The sequence below is a fragment of the Anolis sagrei genome, chromosome 5, assembly GCF_037176765.1.
Source record: "Anolis sagrei isolate rAnoSag1 chromosome 5, rAnoSag1.mat, whole genome shotgun sequence".
Classification (NCBI taxonomy): domain Eukaryota; kingdom Metazoa; phylum Chordata; class Lepidosauria; order Squamata; family Dactyloidae; genus Anolis; species Anolis sagrei.
The window spans coordinates 158,069,935-158,091,064 of NC_090025.1; the positions used below are offsets into that span (position 1 = coordinate 158,069,935).

Genomic DNA, 21,130 nt, shown 5'->3' on the forward strand with positions numbered 1-21,130 from the left:
TGTACCTGACATGTTCAAAGAGTTAATTATTTTAGAATAGGAGTCCCGTTGAATACAAAAAGGCTTCCAGTGTATAATCAAAAGTTGTACATGTGTAAGAAGAAAGACATGGATTACCTTATTGGTTGACGTGCCAATTTCTGCTTTGATGCCTCACCTAAGGAAAGTGACACAGCCCTTAGGGAATCCAGAATTGAGGCAGTACTTAAAACAGGACTGGAGGCAATTTGATCTTCTGTTATGGTGTCTATGTTTGCCAGAGCAACAATACTATAGTTACAAGAGATTTTAGAGAGTCAAGATATTAGCATGCACTCTTTGTGTAGGGTAGTTGAGAGGATTCAAAAAGTGCTGTAATTCATAGCTGAGGCAGAGTATGATTCTGCTGCTTTTACAGCTAAGAATATAACAGCAACAGCTGTAGATAGGAGGCAAATCTATCTTCAGCTTGGGGAAACTGACCAGAAGTCAGGGATGAATTTGGCCTACATGTCCTTCACATCAGAACAGAAGGTGTTGATGGAGAACAAAGACAACAGGAAAAAGTGATGCCTTCTATAATAAATGAAAACTAGAGAGAAAATATAACATGCTAATTTGAGGAAGTGCTAAGAACATGGAAAAGCAACAACAAAAATACCCAGTTTGTTTGTCTCCAGATTACAGGTTTCATGGAGAATTCATTATGAATATTATTTATAAAGTATAAAAATATGAGAAACAGTTCCATTTGACTCAGGAAAAATACAGACATTGTAGGGAAATCCAACAGAAAAAGAAGCATATTTTGAAGTTGTCTTTGTTTTCAGGCAGGAAAAGTAATCTGATACCCTTCAGATGTTTGTACATTCACTACTGTTGGCTTTAACCCTTGTAGTCAACAGTTGAGGGTTATAGAAATGGCAGCCCAACACATGCAAAGAACCCAGGTTTGCCAACCCTTAATCTAAGGCAGCATTCCTTAATATGGGGGTTGGGACTCCTGGGGAGGTTGCAAGGGGGTGTCAGAGGGGTCACCAAAGACCATCAGAAAACAGTTTTTCTGTTGGTCATGCGGATACTGTGTGGGAAGTTTGGCCCAAGTCTATCGTTGGTGGGGTTCAGAATGCTTTTTGACTGTAGGTGAACTATAAATCCCAGCAACTACAACTCCCAAATGTCAAGTCTATTTTCCCCAAACTCCAGCAGTGTTGACATTTCAGCATTTTGAGTATTCATGCCAAGTTTGGTCCAGATCCATCATTGTTTGAGTACACAGTGCTCTTTGGATGTAGGTGAACTGCAACTACAAAATTCAAGATTAATGCCTACCAAACCCTTCCTGTATTTTCTGTTGGTCATGGGAGTTCTATATTCCAGGTGTGGTTCAATTCCATCATTGGTGGAGTTCACAATGCTCTTTGATTGTAGGTGAACTATAAATCCCAGAAACTACTCCCAAATGACAAAATCAGTCGTCCCCCCCAACCCCACCAGTATTCATATTTAGGTGTATCAGGTATTTGTGCCAAATTTGGCCCAGTGTATGAAAATACACCCTGCATATCAGATATTTACATTCATAACAGTAGCAAAATTACAGTTACGAAGTAGCAGTGAAAATAGTGTTATAGTTGGGGGTCACCACCACATGAGGAACTGCATTAAGGGATTGTGGCGTTAGGAAGGGTTGTTGTAGGTTTTTTCGGCCTATATGGCCATGTTCTAGAGGCATTCTCTCCTGACGTTTCACCTGCATCTATGGCAAGCATTAAGAAGGTTGAGAAACACTGAGCTAAGGCAAGCAGCCATCCAGATTTTGCTTGACTGCAACCCTTATCATTCCTCATAATTGGGACACTTTTACTAGACCACTTGGGAGCAGCCACACTGTGCACCCCTGGAGTTGGACGCATAACTGTGGTCACAGTACAACATTGTAAAATCCTTTTTTCCCATTTCAGTTTCTATGATCTAAGTCTTAATTAAGAATTTCTGTTTCCTGTTCAGGCATAGTTTTCAAAAGGAAGATGTAGTTTACCTTTTATGTATATGAGTTTTTCAGACCTTGGGGATTGTTCTGGTTGTTTTAAATGTTGGTTAATCTGTGTGAGTTCACAGGCCATAACTTATTTGAAAGCATTATATATGATTTTGCTGATAATAAGATTCAGAAGGAGAATATACAGTATCTTACATTGTTCAATTCTCATCTTGATTATTTTTGTTACATTTATATTCCTTTAAGGAATGTCTTTAGGTTTCCATTCTGCATTTCAGATTATATTCTGAAATGTATAGTATTGTGATATGCCACATCCTTTGCTCATAATGAGGATTATTACCAAAATGAGAATTTTGTTCATTCAGAAGATGACTTGGTTGTCTATAAGGTTTGGCCCACAATACTTGAAGATCCCAAAGGTACTTCTTGGAGTCTTGGAGAAGGTATTCAACAATCCAACTGGTGACACATTTGGAAGTAATCAAACATGAGGCCTTCTTTAAGTAAAGTATATACTTACTAGAATAAGCTGCAGCCACATTTCAAAAACCCACTGATATTAATTCAGACTAGTCCTCAACTGTGGCAGTAGGGTTGGGTTATTTTTTTTCCAGAGCCACTGTAATATTTCTTCACGTGTGTAGTCCAAGTGCAAAATTCAAAAGTGGCCTGAGCGTAGATGGCCTAAAAATAAAGTCTAGTTTTAAAAGGAGAAGCCCAGACCACTTAACAAAGAAACGAAGTAATGGAGTATTAGGAAAATACAATTAATCCCAACTTCTTTTGACATTTGCATGCTGATAAAAAAAAAACAAGAAATTACCACCATGCAATGCATTAAGTTATTTGGGTGAGGGACTTGTTTGAAATTGTTAGCTTACTTTGCCTGTGTTTCTGCTGAATTGGGGACTTACAATCTTTGTTTGTTTCAAAGTAGTCCACAGATCATTTATAGTAGAAGAAACCCAGATGTCCAGAGCAATATAGAGGTAGCAATCGTTTACACTCCACATTGAATTATGAATATGCATCTTTGTCTGCTTTTAAATATTTTTTTAAAAAAATGTTTTGCATCTGAAGTGGCAGAATCGAACCTAAAGATTTGAAGGTTTTGTTTTTCTGTAGGCTGCTGATAAAAATTACAATAAAACATCCTGTATGTCTCAGTTTTGTTATTGTAAGAATATTCTTTCATCCTGGCCTTCCAATACTGCATAAAACTTCATGAATGTGCTATACAGTTATTTGGAATAGTCGAAGGATGTAAACTAGAACTCTGCAATATGGAGGAATTATTAGCTGATGAACGAGAGACTAACAGAAAAGTTCATCCTGTGCCAACTGGTTCTCTCTGTAGCCTGTACCTAAAGTTGTCAATTCAGTGTAAGCATAAGTTAATGAAATGTCAAACATACCTAATGAGCAAAACATATTTCTTCCAGCTAGATTAATAAGAAACAGTTAGACATGTAAGCAGATGAATTGATTTAGTAATTTGAATAGAGGCACAGTAATATAGCATAGACTACCATACAGTGTTTCTGATCATACATAGTCCTGATTGCAAGTTTCAGCTGGTTCCATGCTTTCCTTAAAAGTGTGTATGTAGTTTTTAATTGTGATTGACATGGTGATTACACCATATTGATTTATTATATAAAACTGGACTAGTAGCTTTTACATTCCGAACCTCAGCTAATTTAGCACAGCTGTTTTTTTCAGTAAGTGCTTTACATGCAGTGCTAAATGAAATAACAGAAGAGCCTTATAAAATAATGCCATGAGTTTTTGGTTTCCAGTTTAGAGTTTCAAATGCAACAAGAAAGTTGAGGGGATGGGTGTGAAATACATGGCAGAAGAGCAATCTAAGAGCACAACTCTGACCTCTTTGTTTCAGAAAAGTGTATCCTATGGGCAATTTTCAGTTCCTCAAAGTCATTTCTGAGGCCACAGTGGGCCTACTGGCACCCTCAACTTTTATTTATCTATTTATTTTGCTAATCATTTTTAAAAAAAATAAATACAAGAAAGTGTCTGTTTGGTTTTTTAAAAGGCCACATCCTGAAGATATAAAACATGGCAGGATTGCCCCACCCCCTGTTGCTTGCAGGGGGACGTTATTGCAGGGGGCGGGGAGCTTTCCCTGCAAAAACGTTAAAGAAATCCAAGGTGCATCTCTGGAAGGAGGTATAGTCTTCAAAATTTCCAAGTTTGGCCAGTGTGGTTCTCCAATCCACGTACATCCATAATACTTTTAAATTGTTCTGTACAAAAACAATGTACCTGTGCAAAGTGATTCCGTTAAATGTAAACCTTGCTCTTCCATTTGTAAAATAGATAAGGGTCTAGTTTTTAAAAAATCTACAATTAGCCTCCTATCACTGAAGTATGCATACTGTTCTACAAGATTTAATCTAATCACATTGTGTATTCAATTTCAAGCACAGTTATAAAGTGTAGTGTGTTAACAAAGTAATGGGGGAAAGGTTAAAGGGTATGTTTTAGCTTCTTTTTTATATATTGGCCCAATATATATTTTCTGCCAGTTTATCAACAGTTTTCAATTATTTTTCATAGTTTATTATATTAGAGTGAAAAGTGTTGCTGTTAGGGAAATGTACTTTTCAATATTTATCTTAATAAGGTCAACTGTTAGATATACTTGGGGTTTTGTGGCTTCAGGGAATCTAATTTTTAGGGGGGGGTTGTGTTCCAAAAAGAGATTTATGTGATTATTAAAATCATCAGGAAAACTGCTTATTTTAATTTATTAGACTTTTTGCAGGAGAGGGATATCTTGAAACTATTAAAATATATGAAAGAACCATAAATCTGAAGGACCTACTTGGACCTACTAGTACATCTGATAGTTGATATCTAGGATTTGTGCTCAATAATAAATTCTGTCACATAGTATCAGTAGATTTACAATACATTGATACCACTTTTCTCTGCTTGTTTGCTCAGATTAGTACTATAACTGGCTATTCTAAAGCATTGAAAAGAGATATAGTCCTCAAGGGCCCTGCTGGACTTCTGGCTCCTCATCTGCTTTCTCGCTTTCTCACAGTTTATATTCAGTGCATCTTCTTCAGTGATACTTTCATTGTTGGCTACTGTGGAAAATAATGCTCATGTTTTTATTGTACATAGAATCATAGAGTTGGAAGAGACCTCGTGGGCCGTCCAGTCCAACCCCCTGCCAAGAAGCAGGAAAATCACATTTAAAGCACCCCCCAACAGACAGCCACCCAGCCTCTGTTTAAAAGCCTCCAAAGAAGGAGCCTCCACCATACCCCGGGGCAGAGAGTTCCACTGCTAAACAACTCTCACAGGAAGTTCTTCCTCTTGTTCAGGTGGAATCTCCTTACCTGTAGTTTGAAGCCATTGTTCCACGTCTTAGTCTCCAGGGCAGCAGAAAACAAGCTTGCTCCCTCCTCCCTATGATTTCTCCTCACATATTTAAACATGGTCATCTTGTCTCCTCTCAGCCTTCTCTTCTTCAGGCTAAACATGTCCAGCTCTTTAAACTGTTTCTCATAAGGCTTGTTCTCCAGACCCTTGATCATTTTAGTCGCCCTCCTCTGGATAATATTCATAGTCACCTTGAAAAAGGAATTACCAGATATGAAATTTCAAGTTCTTGAAATATTAAATCTGCAGAATGTTAGTGATCAAAGACTTGAGCAGCAAAAACTTTTCTGAATTTTAGCATAACATTTGCCAACTTTATGTTGCTGGTGCATTTTGTCCAAAACTGTTTATTGTGGCCAGCAACAGCTCTTCTAAGTCATAAGATTGTGTTGTGTTCCAACTGTGTCACTCTTTTGTAACAGTGGTATAATCCTAGTTTTAATAATAAGCCTTGTTTTAATAATAAGTAAATGTATTCAAAACCTGATTTACTAAAGGGTATTTCATTAGCAAGAATTAACAAAGCTGGGGAGGGGGTTGTCACTTGCTGAATGGGTTGGTGGGCGAGTACAGAAAGCTGGGATAACCCTTGATATAGCACTGAAAGGACAGAAGTGAAGAGATAATTGGATTGCTTTAGAACTTGCATTTTTATTCACATAGAACAAAATAGTCATTGTCAATAAGAGATCCTAGAGAAGAAATTGAGTTAGAATATGACTGTTATGATTTTTAAACCATTGCTAAAAAGTCAAGAACTCATCCTGGTCTTACTTGTCCAGTCATAAGTGAACATTCATAAGTATGATTATGCAGTCAGAAAAGTAACATTTGCTCTAGTCACCACTGCAGAAAATGTTGGTTGGCCTGTATACATGATATTTATTTATTTATTTATTTATTTATTTATTTATTTACTATATTACTACCCAGCTCTTCTCACACCAAAGGGGATTCAGAGTGGCTTGATAGTAGCATACTAGGAAGCCAGTGTAGCCATGAACATTTATATATAAACTGTGTACTTGTATGTTTTTTCTTTTGTTAATTGAAAGCTCTGCTTGATAGTTACCATCAAAGAATTGTTAATCATCAAAGAAATGGGACAGGAAGATTGATGTATGACAACACTGTCTGATTGTCACCACTCCTTTCTGCTAGTTGTGCACTTATATAGTTTTAAGCATTTTTGTAGTTGTTTGTTTCCATTTATCATGATCATCGTTTTATTTATATAGTTTGTATTCTCTTTTATTACTATTGTCTTAGGTTAGGGAAAGTCATGAAAATATAATAGGAAACACCATTTAAAAACACACACCATTATTGCACTCAAACAACCATTAACCCAAGGCATGCCAAAAAGGAAAGGCATTCATGGCTGTTTCAACAAGTACCCAAGACTTTAACTGTTAGGACATTGTGTTCTATTACAACCTTTTTTGGGCTCAATAGCTCATAGAGAGTGCAATTCTGAGAGGACTGATATATATCTCTTAACACCGTCTATTATATTTTGCACAAGCTGCCAACATTAAACCAGCTTCTAGGGCAGTCCTAAATGGAAAGTGGTGCAGTAATCAAATCAGGAGTTGACTAGTGCATTCATCATTGGCCAAGGTATTCCTATATAAGCTGCATTTTGTGAACTAGCTAGAACTGGGAAAAGTTGGTTCTGGCCACTCAGACTCCTTTCCCCCAGATTTGTATAATGGAGTAGAAACACACAGCACCAGCAGTCCATAGATTGTGAGGACTAAAATGATAGTTATCTGATCATTAAATGTTATTCCATGAGAAATTCTGATGCATACAAAGCTAGCCTGAAAAAAATGAGTATAGTGTCCTTCTCTCTGACTTTTCTTACGTGCATTGAAAATTCCTTTTTTATGCAGAGAATACAAGACATAAACTTTTATGTTTCTCTCTAGAATGTACAATCCAGGCATCTCTTTGACTCACTGTTGGAAATAGGCTTTTAGTTTGTCAGGATAATAAAATCCCTAGTGCAGTTTCAAAGAAAAATGTAATGCAATTTGGAATCATCTTTGGTGTAATCAGAATTCATTGTCACATAGTAGACTGGGTTAACTGGAACCTATTCTAATATGAATCTGTGAATGTTTGTGCTAGGTGACTGCTTGGTTTAGGTATTTGATACAATATCTACACAGAATGTTGTGTTTTCATCTCCCTCTAGTGGTAACAAAGTACTAAACTGTTTCTTGTGGTGTTGCCTTGTCATGGATATCTGAAGATGGTACCTTAAAGCTTTGAAGGTTGAACTTTTGTACCAGTTCATGCTGAGAAAGCCTTATCAGCAGTATCTGTTTCTAGCAGGGCACTTTGCCTAATCGTCTGATCATGTGGATACTAAGATTATAGCCTTAAAAAGCTCCAGTGCTACGAATCTCTGCTGATTCAGGGAATAAGGAACTTGGCTCAATCGATCACTTTCAAATGTAGCAAGAAGCTTTTTCTGTTATTTTTGTAGATGAGAAGGAGAAACATGAGAACTTTTCAAGCAACAGTTTGAATTATATAGTCATACCACTTTGTAGTCATACCAACAGTTGTAGCCATCTCTATTTATCTAACTTCTAATCTAACTATATTATAAAAGTCAAAGTTTGTATGTTTGTGGGTGACTGATTTTCATGACAGTTCCAACTTCCAGAGAGCACCGTGAGTCCCACCGAGGACAGATCTGGACCACACTTCGTACACATGACCAACAGAAAATATTGGAGGGGTTTGGGGGGTACTGACCCACCAGGGCGGGAGTTGTAATTCGCCTGCATCTAAAGAGCACTCTGAACCCTACCATCGATGGATCTGAACCACACTTGGCACACAGGACCCTTATGACCAACAGAAAATACTGGAGTATTTAAGGAGAATTAATCTTGCATAATGTGAGTTGTAGTCTACCACATTGTTATATATTTTCTTTCTAGTAAAGCTTAGGTACCCAGCAATTCACCATGGGGCAGATAGTCCATAAATATGGACTATCTGCCCCATGGTGAAGTTAAAAATTGCCATTTAGCATGTGCAAGTGACCACTGAGAAAAGTGTAGACCTTTGTGATCAATATATTTTTGTTCTCATCGCATCTCTGTTTTTTTACTCTATTGATTTTAGAAAGAAAGTGGGAAAACCATTTCCACTTAATCTTAGCAATGTTAAACCATCTTGTAAAATAAATTGAGACCAATTTAGCATGTGAATTGAATTGCTTGCCTCTTTTACTACCTCTTGACTTAAATGTACACTTTTTTCAATGTGTTCATAGATTATTTTATTAAGGAATTATTCTCTGTATGCCTGAATACAAGACCTATTGAACACAGTGAAGCCGCTGATGAGGGCTGTTAACACTGGAGTATTGATATCTCTGTGGGGATCATTCAGGAGATCGACTGGAAAAAATAGGAAATCAAAATGTCTTAAACACACTTTTTGATTCAAGAATGTTTTTTAAACAAAACACAGCGGCAGAATGTGTTCCTTTAAGGCGGGTGATGGGAAACTTGTTGTCTTCCAGATGTTGCTGGATGGCACCCAGCAATGCTAGCCAGCATAATATAATGGGGAAAAATGCTGGGAAGTGCAGTCCAACAAGAACAACAAGAACAACAACAAATAATAATAATAATAATAATAATAATAATAATAATAATACATCACACAGTCTAGACGCTTGGGAAGTGTTCGACTTGTGATTTTTTGATATGAAATCCAGCATATAGATCTCATTTGCTGTGACATATTGTGCTTTTGTGTCAGTAAAATAATAATAATAATAATAATAATAGTCTATTATTGAGCTTCACAGAAGGTAAATATTTTGAATCAATTAAATTCTTAAATGGTTCTGGAACGACTATTTTAAAATATTTTATCTTTAAGTAAAATACTATTTCACAATCATAGTATAGTACATTCATTTCTTGTTCTCTAAGTTGAGTATATTTCATTTATAATCCATCAAAACACTGGCTCTGTAATCTTTGTGTTTTTCTTGAAATATTCTTCTGCCACCTACCCTTTTTTACTTGCATAAAACAAGTTACTTATAAACGTAACGATCATCATCATAGGCTATCACTCGTGGCCAAGTATAATTGCCTTCCAAGTGTAGAGTCCTGGCGGTGGGTCTGTAAGTGACTGTAAAGAGGGACCTGTTCTGGATTCACATATATATTTTCAGTAATGTGCTAGATCCAGCTAGTTACTGACTTCATGCTGTGATCTACTTTGGCTTTGTATCTTTAAATCAAACATTAAAAAAAATCCTAAGTAAACACTACTCAAAATATAATGAATTAATAAGTTCCACATAAACTTGACAACTGCATCTTTGGGATTCAGTGCACTCTGGTGGGTCATCAGCTGCTTTCAAATGGTCCATGTTGTTCTAGGACCATTCCAGCAGTGGATGCTGATCAACCCCTTTAGTCAGTCCTTAACATTCACATTATTTGTCTTTGTATACTCATTTATCAGTATAGTTGTTTTAAATTGAATGTTCTGCAACTTTGTAAATAAAACACAGTATTCCAGTAATACAGTGAGTTCTGAATAGATATAAAATTTCCAGAAAATGTTGCACTGTCACCTGCTTTTGTTTTGGCTTCTTATTCTTATTGCTGACAAAGCCGTATTGAAGCATGAATCTGTGGAGCGTAATCTTCTGAAACCTTTCCCATTCCATGAGTGAACACAACCAGACATTGGTAGCATTGGCTCAGAAAGGATGGGTTGTGATAAATAGCTTTTGTTCTGTTTCTGCTCAGTGTTGGCCTATACACTATATAAAAGACGCCTTTCTGGCTTGTTAAAGACAACAAAGGAGCACAATTCTTATAAAAAGTGTAATAATGTCTCTAATTCAGTCACAATGGGTGAAAGATAGTAAACATTGTATGGACTAATATTAAAGAACAGCATTGATGCAAATTACAGTTGACATCCATTTAAGTAATTTTTAGTTGGCTGAACGTTTAGAAGCTGGAATAATAAAATACATTTGCTTAATATCAAAACTCCACTGTGTCTGCTTTCTGTCTTTGGGATATTGAATGCACAATATTAAAAAAAAATTATACAGCATAGCCTTTTCATAGAATCATTGAGTTTGAAGAGATCTTGTGGGCCATCCAGTCCAACCCCCTACTAATCATTTTAAATGATGAGTAACAGTTGCTTAGTATGAACTGTGTCAAGGTTAATGAGGAAATACCAAGGATACAATTTCTTACAGAACTTTGAAGTAATTTGAGACTCAAAGTGAAGTAAGTTGAGGCTCAAGCCTCATTGGATTAGAATGACAGAATGAGAAAAAAAATATGAAAAGCCTGGCATAATGACACTTTTCTTTTGCCCATGGAAGGAGTGCATGAAGTGGTAACTAAATGACCACCATATTACAAATGGATAAACAGAGTTCTTGTCATAGCATGTGTCCATTCCAGTCATCTGGGGCAGTATCATCGCTTATGGTTGCTGCTCTAACTGCTGTCTGAATCATCCATCCTAAATTCATGTTCCTATTTATTACATGCCATGGCATGGGTAATAGGGTTGAGTTGTCCTACTGTCTTGAGTTTGGAGCAAAGATCTCTTTAAGAGATATCTTGGTGCACTTATTTCTCTTTAAAATCAGTGTTCTACTGATCTATTTTTCCACTTCATATGGCTCTTTTTGATATCAATGCAGAATATTATTCTCTGCTACATAGTTTAGGGATTTGCCGCAGTTGGCCAATGTGAGAGTTTGTTCCAAAAATGGAAAGTACTTAAGAGTTCAGTTATGTGGCTCTGCAGATATTTTTTAAAATGTTCTGCGCTGTATAACCCAATTGCACCATTGTGTAGCCTGTGTTCAAATATTTGTTCATTTTTTTATCTTCTACAATTTCAGAGGTAAATGAAGGGCATTAAAACCTTTGCTCCTGATCATTGGAAACTTTCTTCAGCTCTATGCATGATTTCCAAGTTTTCACAAGTCACTTGACATGTCCACTTCAGTCTGTCTTTACAGTCAAAATACCATTGTAATTTTTAGGAACCTAAAGTGTGAGCCTCTTATTAGAACAATTCTTGTTAATAACTACAGTTTATATTGCTACCAACACAACATACAACTATAGTTTAAGGTTAACAGGGAAAGGACAAGGGGAGTTCGTATGCCAGAAGGATTGAATGAATGAAGAAAGACAAAATCATATTGCTCATTCACGATTTGCAAAAATCCTGCATCTGCCTAGGTGATTTATAGCTGCTTGCAGAGATAGAAGCTGAAATTAAAATAGATTTAATTTGCATTGTTATTACTGCTTCCTACATGTGAGACCCAACATTCTGAAGGTGCAAAATGTTTTTGTTTTGAAAAGCAATTAAATAAAGGAAAGAAAATGACACTTCCTCATATGGATTTCTCCTCCTGCTTTTTACACATGTCAGCTGACTTTTTGCTGCCTCTCTATACTGCTAATATTGCAGATATGATCAATAGTGTTGAATTGATCTTATTACATGCACTACATATCCCAGTTTCCAGAGAACGTGCAGTCAATCATGGAAATATTATACATATTTATTTATTTGCCATATACCCCGCCTTTCTCTACCCGAGCAGGGGGACTCAAGGTGGCTTATAATGGCACATTCACAGTGCCACAAAACAAATTCACCTAAAAAATAGACTTTTTGGTCCAAATATTCATATGTGAGAAAACGTGACATCGCTAGTTCACTAGTGCTAGAAGAAGTTATCCAGTAATTGCAGGCTCTGTTTTATCTTTTTGTCTCATGTGTACTTCTGGAGAGATTGATCACTTTCATCATTTACATGCATTATTATATGTATAAGAGGCATGTAAGAATATGGAATAAACTTTTGTCTTTACTTTCTTAAGCAATAACATGTAAATCATGTTCCATTCGGGGACATGGGAGAAGCCTCCCAAAGGATGGTAAAACATCAAAACATATGGGTGTCCCCTGGGCAGTGTCCTTGCACACAACCAATTCTCTCACACCAGAAGTGACTTGCAGTTTCTCAAGTTGCTCCTGACACGGAAAAAAAATGTTCCAGTTAGTTATAATTATCACAAAAAGTACTCCATATGGACACAGCAGTATTCTTGAAGTATATTTAAATGCCTTTTAGTGGTTAAGAAAAAGCTTGAAATGACTACTATTGCTATCTATCTATTCCATGTTTCCCCCAATTCAGGACTAAAGGTAGCTTACAACTGATTTTTAAAAAGTTAAAATGCACAAAACACAAAAGTTTAAAAAATGGCATCAGTATAAACATACTTAAAAACATATGAAAACATAAACCATTAAAATACTTTGCACACCACAGCACAATAAAGTAACAGATAAAATAGAGCAAGTCATGCAGGAATAAGTGAGCCATATCCTGTTGGGCAATCCATCTTAAGTAAAATCAGAAGTTTCTACTTATCACTTTAGGTCCACACTTTTTTACAGTGCAAAAACTACACAGTGTTTTTCTGGCTCATTTTGTTCGCTGTGATGAACATTGGAGATAGCAGGTTTAGGTTAAGTACATGTTTTTGGATCCAACTGAAGTCCATTTCAGTTGTTTTAGAAATTTCATTGCACATATAGATACCAGTGAAACAAAGAAAAATATGGGAGGGAAGCCATGATCAATGTTTTATCTTAAGTTTTTAGGGATGATCACATAAACATCAGTAAAATAATCCTAGTACTTTTGCAAAATTCCTCACATTTCTGCTGTTGTATAAATAGCATGTGCTTAAGATGAACTTTTCTGTTGACTTAAGCCAACCCGCACATTTGACCTAAATAGATTATGCTTTTGTGATTGCCAGAATAAAGCACATGCCTAGGATGTGTGTAGTTTGAGCATTATTTTGTCTGTAGAAATAGATAGATGTCCCTGAAAGCTTAGAAATAGGAATTAATAGGCATGAATTCAGGGTTTGGTTTGGTTGTGTTTGTGTGTGTGTGTGTGTGTCAGGAGCTACTTGAGAAACTGCAAGCTACTTCTGGTGTGAGAAAATTGACTGTCTGCAAGGACATTGTCCAGGGGATGCCAGGGGAAGCCTGTGGGAGGCTTCTCTCATGACCCAATTCCAGGCTGAAACACTTGGGAGTCATGCCGGCCACATGACCTTGGAGGTGTCTATGGACAACACCGGCTCTTTGGCTTAGAAATGGAGATGAGCACCAACCCCCAGAGCCAGACACAACTGGACTTAATGTCAGGAGAAAACCTTTACCTTTACCTTTTATATTGCCCATAGACATGATAGTTTATTTACTTATTGTGGCTTATGTCTCTTGACAGGTCCGTCCTCTATAACATTGACCAATGGTATTTAAATACTGCCCAGCTTAACAGTTGGTACCACATCTGATGATAAAGATTTCTTTCAGTCATATGTTGATTTTTTTTGTCATGTCAGGAGTGATTTGAGAAGCTGCAGGTCCCTTCTGGTGTGAGAGAATTGGCCGTCTGCAAGGACGTTGCCCAGGGGACGCCTCTATGTTTTACCACCATTGTGGGAGGCTTCTCTCATGTCCCCACATGGAGAGCTGGAGCTGATAGAGGGAGCTCATCCACACTCTCCCCAGATTCAAACCTGCGACCTGTTGGTCTTCAGTCCTGCCGGCACGGGTTTAACACACTGCACCACTGGGGGCTCCGTATGTTGATTAAAATACAGAGAATGATCTGTTGATAGGATTAAAACCAAATCAAAAGAACTTCAGAGAAGAAAGATGGGGAGATTAAACTCTACTTAATACTGATAGATATCCATTTCTCTTCCGTAAGAGATAGTACTTCAAAAATAAATAGTTGAGTGTGATTGTTCAGGCATGTGGTCCTTTTCTTTGGAGCCAATCGAAATCCTTCTGAAATTTTTCAGCAATTTCCTCTTCTTTCACACATCCTCTTTGTGAAAATAGATTCACCCCTGCTTCAGTCAGTACTTGCTGCCCTTCTTTTTCTCAAAGTATAATGGATGTGTAAGGTTTTCACAACTAATTCTGTTCAGATTCTGTAGCATTGTCTTGCATCTTCTTCATATCAGGAAGCTGCTGAATCTCCTGCACTCTTGCACAACTAGAGGATTTGTCACTTGAACAGGGGGACATTTCGTTGTGTTTTTTCTAGCTTGTAGATGAGTTATTGTGCTAAAGCACTGTGGTTCAATTTCAGTGTACTGGAGAAAGACTTAGGGTTTTTTCCCTCCACCATGTTTAAGAAATACTCCATTCTATGGCAGCTCAACATTCAAACTTCATCTTGGTTTATCATCATTGTCCCATTCTCTTGATAGGGAATCAGTATTAAATGCTTAGAGAACCACCATCTTTCACTTAAAACAACATCTGTTTCTAACTTCAGCTTTTTATTTTCTATCTTTCATTTTCTTTTTTCTTTTTTGTTGATAAACCTCCCAGACAACAACAGTTCTGTAGAGAGTTTAAATATGAAGGAATGGCAGGACGGGCTAAGGGCACTTCTACCGAACATTAACATCAACTTTGGTGGACTGCCCAATGCTACTTCCCCCTCCAACGCCAACCACAGTGTACCAACGTCCAACACTGCCACCACCGACAGCCTGAATTGGGACAGCCCTGGCAGCTGGATGGACCCCGCAATCATCACAGGTAACCATTTCTCACTCATTCAGCTCCACTGACAATTGCCAAGTTGCAATTGTGCAAAATTGGCACAAATTGACTGGTACTTTAAAAAGGAAAAGCAACTCCATGCGGTGGTCTCTTCCAGCTTCCACTCACCAAACTTTTAAAGAGGCCCAAATATCTTTTGGGATAAGCAAGCATTTGCCACCTACAGCCTTTTGCATGCCCAGCCTCTTTCCTAGTGTTTCTTCAGTCTTAAATAGGTTCCCATGTACTTGGATGGCATGCGAGTCTGTGCAATGCACTTCCTGTGTTACCAATATGTTAACTGGACTTCTTTTTCATTCAAAAAGGACATACTCCACTTGTTTATAAAGCTCACTTATAAGGCTATTTGTTTTTCCCTTGTAGTGGTGAAAACATGAGTTTGTATTATAGTAAAGGGAAGGAAAGCAACACAGTTTTTAGAAGTGTGAGATTGTATGAATCTCTGAATGAATGTCTTGGTGAATGTGAAAGATCATCTAAAGTGCAAAAGTTCCTTGGGAAAATGCAACTTCTGATATGTTTGTAAAACTGTTACAGCAGTTCTTTGTACATACTAATAATGTTTTCTTACCACTGCTATTGATTAAGTTAAGCTGACCTACATCACATTAGAAATCCTTGCTTGCTCTGACCTAACCTCTTTCTCCCCCTATGTTTTCTTTTCTTCCTAGGTATCCCAGCCTCCGCTGGAAACAGTTTAGACTCCCTTCAAGATGACAATCCGCCACACTGGCTAAAATCTCTTCAGGCTCTCACAGAGATGGATGGCCCCAGTGCTGCCCCGACACAGACCCCCCACAGTAACCCCTTCAGTACACAGATTCCTCTGCACAGAGCCAGTTGGAATCCCTATTCCCCTCCTTCAAACCCTGCCAGTTTCCATTCTCCTCCCCCAGGCTTTCAGACAGCTTTCAGACCCCCCAGTAAAACCCCCACAGATCTACTACAGAGCTCAGCGCTGGATCGTCATTAGGAAAAGTTCAAAAACATTAGAAATGCAGGAATTGTCCCACTCAGACTTCCTACATCCACCCATGGTCCCTCCTCCATGTCTTTCGTTCTGAAGAAGCCAGTTCCTGATCAAAACTTCCCACCAGCCCCCAAATGCAATGCAATCACAGGGTCATAACCATATCATTTTTGTTAAGTTCTTCTGCTGAGCCAGTGTTTGAAATACACTGCTTAAAAACTATTTCTAAGAAGAAAGAGAGAGAGAGAAATCAAAGTGCAAAAAAGAGTATTTTCATAAATCCTTTGCACACAATTACTTTCGCATAGCAGAAAATGTCAAGTTGACAGTAGGGAAAATAATATGAAATTCAGAATCAAATGCAGAGATGTAAAAGCAGTCTAATTTTAAACAGGAGATTCAAGATATGGGGAGAAGCAGTGGCCTAGCATTTATTTTGCATTCTGTGTGTTGATATCCAGGGAAATAGCTCTTTTTCCTCTCTTTTGGAAGGGTGGGACAATATTGTCAGTTCCAGGTTTGTCATAAAGTAGATGGAAGGACAATTTGCCTATAGAAATAACTGACATGTTGCTAAGAAGTGGTTTAACAGAGGGGATTTTCTTTTAATTTTGGCTTTAGATTACAAGTAAACTTAATGTTTTAAAAATATTCACAGATTTAATACCTAGCACATACATGATATAATTGTAAGCAGCTGAAACACGAGTGATATTTACTTCATTCTTTCTGTCTCCTTGTCAGTCTCTCTTTCTTTTTTTTTAAAAAAAATCACCTGATTGAGGCACTCTGGGATAGCACTGCATTGGGGCCACATGATCACCATCAGGAGCGCAACCTTTGACGACCTCTGCCTGCAGCTTTTACTTAACCTTGTAGTTTCTGGACATTTGTGCAGTATTGAAAGACAGGGAAAACGAAACAGATAAAATTAAACATGGTTATAACCTGATGCTAAAACTAAAAACAAGGAAATGTACCTCTTTCTTCAGAATTAAAACTAAAATCTTAAATAAAACAGAAAACTTGATGACAACTTTTTGAGAGTTCTCCTTTTTTGGTTTTATGTGGCTTTGTCAGTTCCTGTGAAACGATTTGCAGCAAATTTTCAATACTCTGCTCATAGGATTTGTGTAGTCTCTATCCAAGCCCTCTCATTAGCTTTTCTGTGTCCTCTTATATCCTGCTTTTTGTACCTGATTAGTATTTGGACTCGAAAAAGGCAGCATCTGGCCAAAGGACATTTACTATAATGCCAAGTGTTTAACTTTGTTTGAGTTTTTAAATACATAATAATTGTACCCTCAACTCGTTCCTGAAACGATAAATATACTTGGGCAGGTAACCCACGGGGAATTTGAGGTAGGACTAAGTAAAAATTCTGTCTGAAAGAGGGAAACTGTTGCCAATTGGGATTGTAATTTGGCTTAAAGGTCAATAGTATGATTCACTATAAGACATCTTCCTATGTTTTAATGCGTGTATTAGTTTAGTACATATAAAGAGGCATAGTAGCTCGTGGACAACGCTTAATTTTATATGTCCAGTATTCAGATCATTTTGATTTATGATCACGTAGAACTATGTATATAGGTTTAAAATATTTTGATAAATCTTTTAATATGTTTAAGGAACGGGACCTGGGTATCATGTAACACACGGAAGGGGTCTTCCTTTTTACACAGGTGTTTGTCCCAACAGGTGGATCATCTTGGTGGAAAGAGCAGAAAGGAGACTTTCTCAATTTTCTCCATCTCCCTGCAGCTTTTTTTGCCCTCTGAAAATGTGCTCTGGAGGGTCCTCCTACCATGTGGAATAGATTTCCAAAACACAGAAGTGGATCTGGGGGGACGGGGTGGTGAGCATTAGCAGAAGTCACCCTATTATTGTCTGGAGGAAGTTTTCTTTCGTCTTACTTGTCACAGGAGAGTATTGATCTGGTAGGAATTGAATTGATCTGACCCATTGGTTTCTGCTGTTCCTTACATTAGAACAGTGGGTTCTCAACGTGTGGGTCCTCAGATGTTTTGGCCTTCAACTCCCAGAAATCCTAACAGCTGGTAAACTGGCTGGGATTTGTGGGAGTTATAGGCCAAATCACATGGAAACCCACAGGCATTAGAAGATATCTCTTCATTTTCAGTACATTGAAATCCAAAGTTAGACACACTTGGATCTAAGGCTAAATACACTTAGAATTTGGATTGTTGTAGGTTTTTCAGGCTGTATGGCCATGTTCTAGAAGCATTCTCTCCTGACGTTTCGCCTGCATCTATGGCAGGCATCCTCAGAGGTTGTGAATTTGTTTCTGACTTTCAAACCAACTTTGAATTCCAATGACCTCTGGACACTCTGTTATAAGTGAAGCCAAATGTAAAGACCCACTGAAATGAATGGTACACTCTTAGGTATAACTGCATTTGGCTCAATGAGGCAATTTACATCACAAATGGCAAGTTCAGGCAGCAATACTGGTCCAATAAATTATGCTGTAATGAGCCCAAGAACAAGTTGTGGGCCTGCATGGTCCCTTCCTTTCTCTGCTCATCTTGTGCACCCAGCTTCAAGGAAGCCACATTGGTTTATTACACCACAGTTCCCAGTGATGCCCAAATTGGATAAAAACAGAATATGAAGCTTAGCACTGGATGTGAAGAGGTAAAGAAGAAGCTTAGAAGAAATACAGCACATGCCTTATCTAAATGAACTGTGGTTTGTCAGATCAAGATCATTATGTCAAGTTACAAATTTAGATGACTATCAGCTGTTATTCATTTTGAATGTAAGGTAATTCACAATGTCATTCATGGTGATGAGCTTAAGATACAGCCCTGTTCTAAAATTGTGCTTGCTATGCCAGGAAGAAACAACAATATGCTGTCATATCTTAGCCTGATTCTGTGTGTACATTCATAATACTGAAATTAAAACTTTTGTAACATTCAACTGAGATGCCTTGACTCCCAATTTTGGAAGAAGCTGAGATATAAATATATATGGTGTTGATGTGTATGAAGTATTTTAAATCCTTGTGAGGTGCATGCATGTGCATACTTTTCCTAAATAGGGTTGTCTTCAACAGATGGTGTCTGCATAGAATTAATACATTTATAGACACTTAGAAATTAATATTATTTTAGAGGAGTTATTAACTGCCATTTTCTAAAAGACTTCTTGCACATTGCCTCTTACGATTAGGCCACTCATCTGAGCAGTTATTTCTAGAAGTTGGGTAAGTGCAGTAATTCTTGTCTTATCTTTCCCTGTTTTGAGGAAAGAACTTAAATGCATCTACAGGAATTCAAGATAGATTCTATAAGCTTGTTTTTCAGTTGAATATGTATGTAAGTCGGAACAGGTACATTTTTAAGTGTATCTCTGATCAAACACACACACACACACACATACACACTAATATACACACACACGCTTTGGACAGCATAGGGAAGGGTTAACGTAATGTTTGTTTTGCTGTCTGTGCCCCTGTTCAGAAGATCTCACCTCACGTTCTGCCTTGTGATTTGGCTTGGTGAGAAAGCTTCAGTAGACACACCTTTTCCCCATGATAACTCTTCCAGGAGTGAATTTCCCTTCCTAGGGGTAGATTTCTCTCACTTCCTGTTGTCTCACCCCTGTTCTTAACTATGAGTTGTTTGTCAGTGGGATGTTTGTAGCTCAGCGACTGCCTACATATCTGTTCAACAAGTAAACAGTGCAAACTGGAAGAATGTTCACAAGGCAACCATTGCCAACACTGTCAAGATAAGTGCTTAAGATGATAAACACAACTTTTATATATTAATAGACAAAGTGTATACATCTTTTTTTGTAAGAAATTGAAAAGAAAATGTATCTATTGAGATTAAAGTATTCATAATGAGTTAATGTGAGGTAGCCTTCCACAAACCAGGGTGTTCTACCTATTTTAGACCTTAATTCCCATTGTCTTACAATTAGTTGCTCTTGTGTGAGTGGTAATCCAAAGCAGTTGGTCTTAAATCCAGTTTTAGGTCAAACTAGAGCAGGCACATTGAAGTAACATGATTTGCATAAAAATCGATTCAGAAACCTCTCTTAGGGATTTAGTAAATTGGGATTGGCCTTTAACCCCTGCAGTGCAATGAAAGTGGTGAAGGTTGTTGTAGATGGCAAGTACTAAATCCTTTTGCAAAGTTCTGCTTTTTAACTAAGTTTTAAAGAAGCACTTTCTGCTTGTCATGTCTCATTTTAATCGGAACAAAGAAATCAAAATGTTGCTTTCTTGCTGTATTAACATACCATTAATACAAACCTCAGAATTTTAAAACATTACATCAAGAATAGTTGAAATGTAGAGACTATTCAGTTATGTTTTTTCATGGCTGTTATTGACTAAGGCGATGTATTTGTTGATGTGTATCCTTGCAAATTGATTATTTAATATGTTTTATAGTTTGTGTTCTGCAAGTATAGATATGTTCCTGATGATGACAGAAGATCCCTTCGTCTCCCAGTTCCAAAACCAGTCCACCATACTGAGAGAGGGTTCTCCGTACACCTGCATTGCTTTCATTATACTCTTTGTTCCCTGTTCTCAGCCTTTCCTGTCAATAGATGAGTTGGATTAACTGTATGAAGTGTTAAACTTTTTAACAACTGAAAAATCCCAAGTCCATTGAGGCTTGCTTCCAGGTAAGTACAGTAAAAAATTGAATTGCAACTTAATGATTGAATGTACCATATGTGTAAGTGAGTTGGTAAAACCAAAGGATCTTACACTGGACATATAATTGTATTAAGTGTCTCATTCTTAATTGATCCCTATGGAAGGGAATTTTCTGTGTTACTATGCCTTACTGAGTAATTTCTGCTTTAACTAAGAGGCTTAATTTCCTGAGGACACAATAGTCTCCACACTTGTGTCAGTGGGTTTTCTGCTTCCCTAGCAGTGGCAGGCTTATGTATTAGTTTAGTTTTGTTGTGTGTTTTTAATTGAGGAAAATTAACAACTTTGTACTGTAAGCAGGATCCTGGGGCTGAGCAAGAGGACCTTTTGTGCAAAATCCGTGGTG

General features: G+C 37.5%; 1 protein-coding gene across 4 annotated transcripts in view; it reads left to right on the forward strand.

The window, feature by feature from the left end:
- The window catches only part of CNOT4 (CCR4-NOT transcription complex subunit 4), a 74,166-nt gene extending 57,051 nt beyond the window's left edge, over positions 1 to 17,115 (forward strand). For 2 of the 4 annotated variants that reach the window (XM_060777226.2, XM_067469149.1), the window contains 2 exons: positions 14,873 to 15,085; positions 15,781 to 17,115. In XM_060777226.2, coding sequence (XP_060633209.1) covers positions 14,873 to 15,085; positions 15,781 to 16,082 — 515 coding nt within the window. In that variant the 3' untranslated portion in view covers positions 16,083 to 17,115. The remainder of the gene's footprint in view (positions 1 to 14,872; positions 15,086 to 15,780) is intronic. The other 2 variants (XM_067469150.1, XM_067469151.1) reach the window with 1 other exon arrangement.
- Positions 17,116 to 21,130: the final 4,015 nt, after the last annotated feature.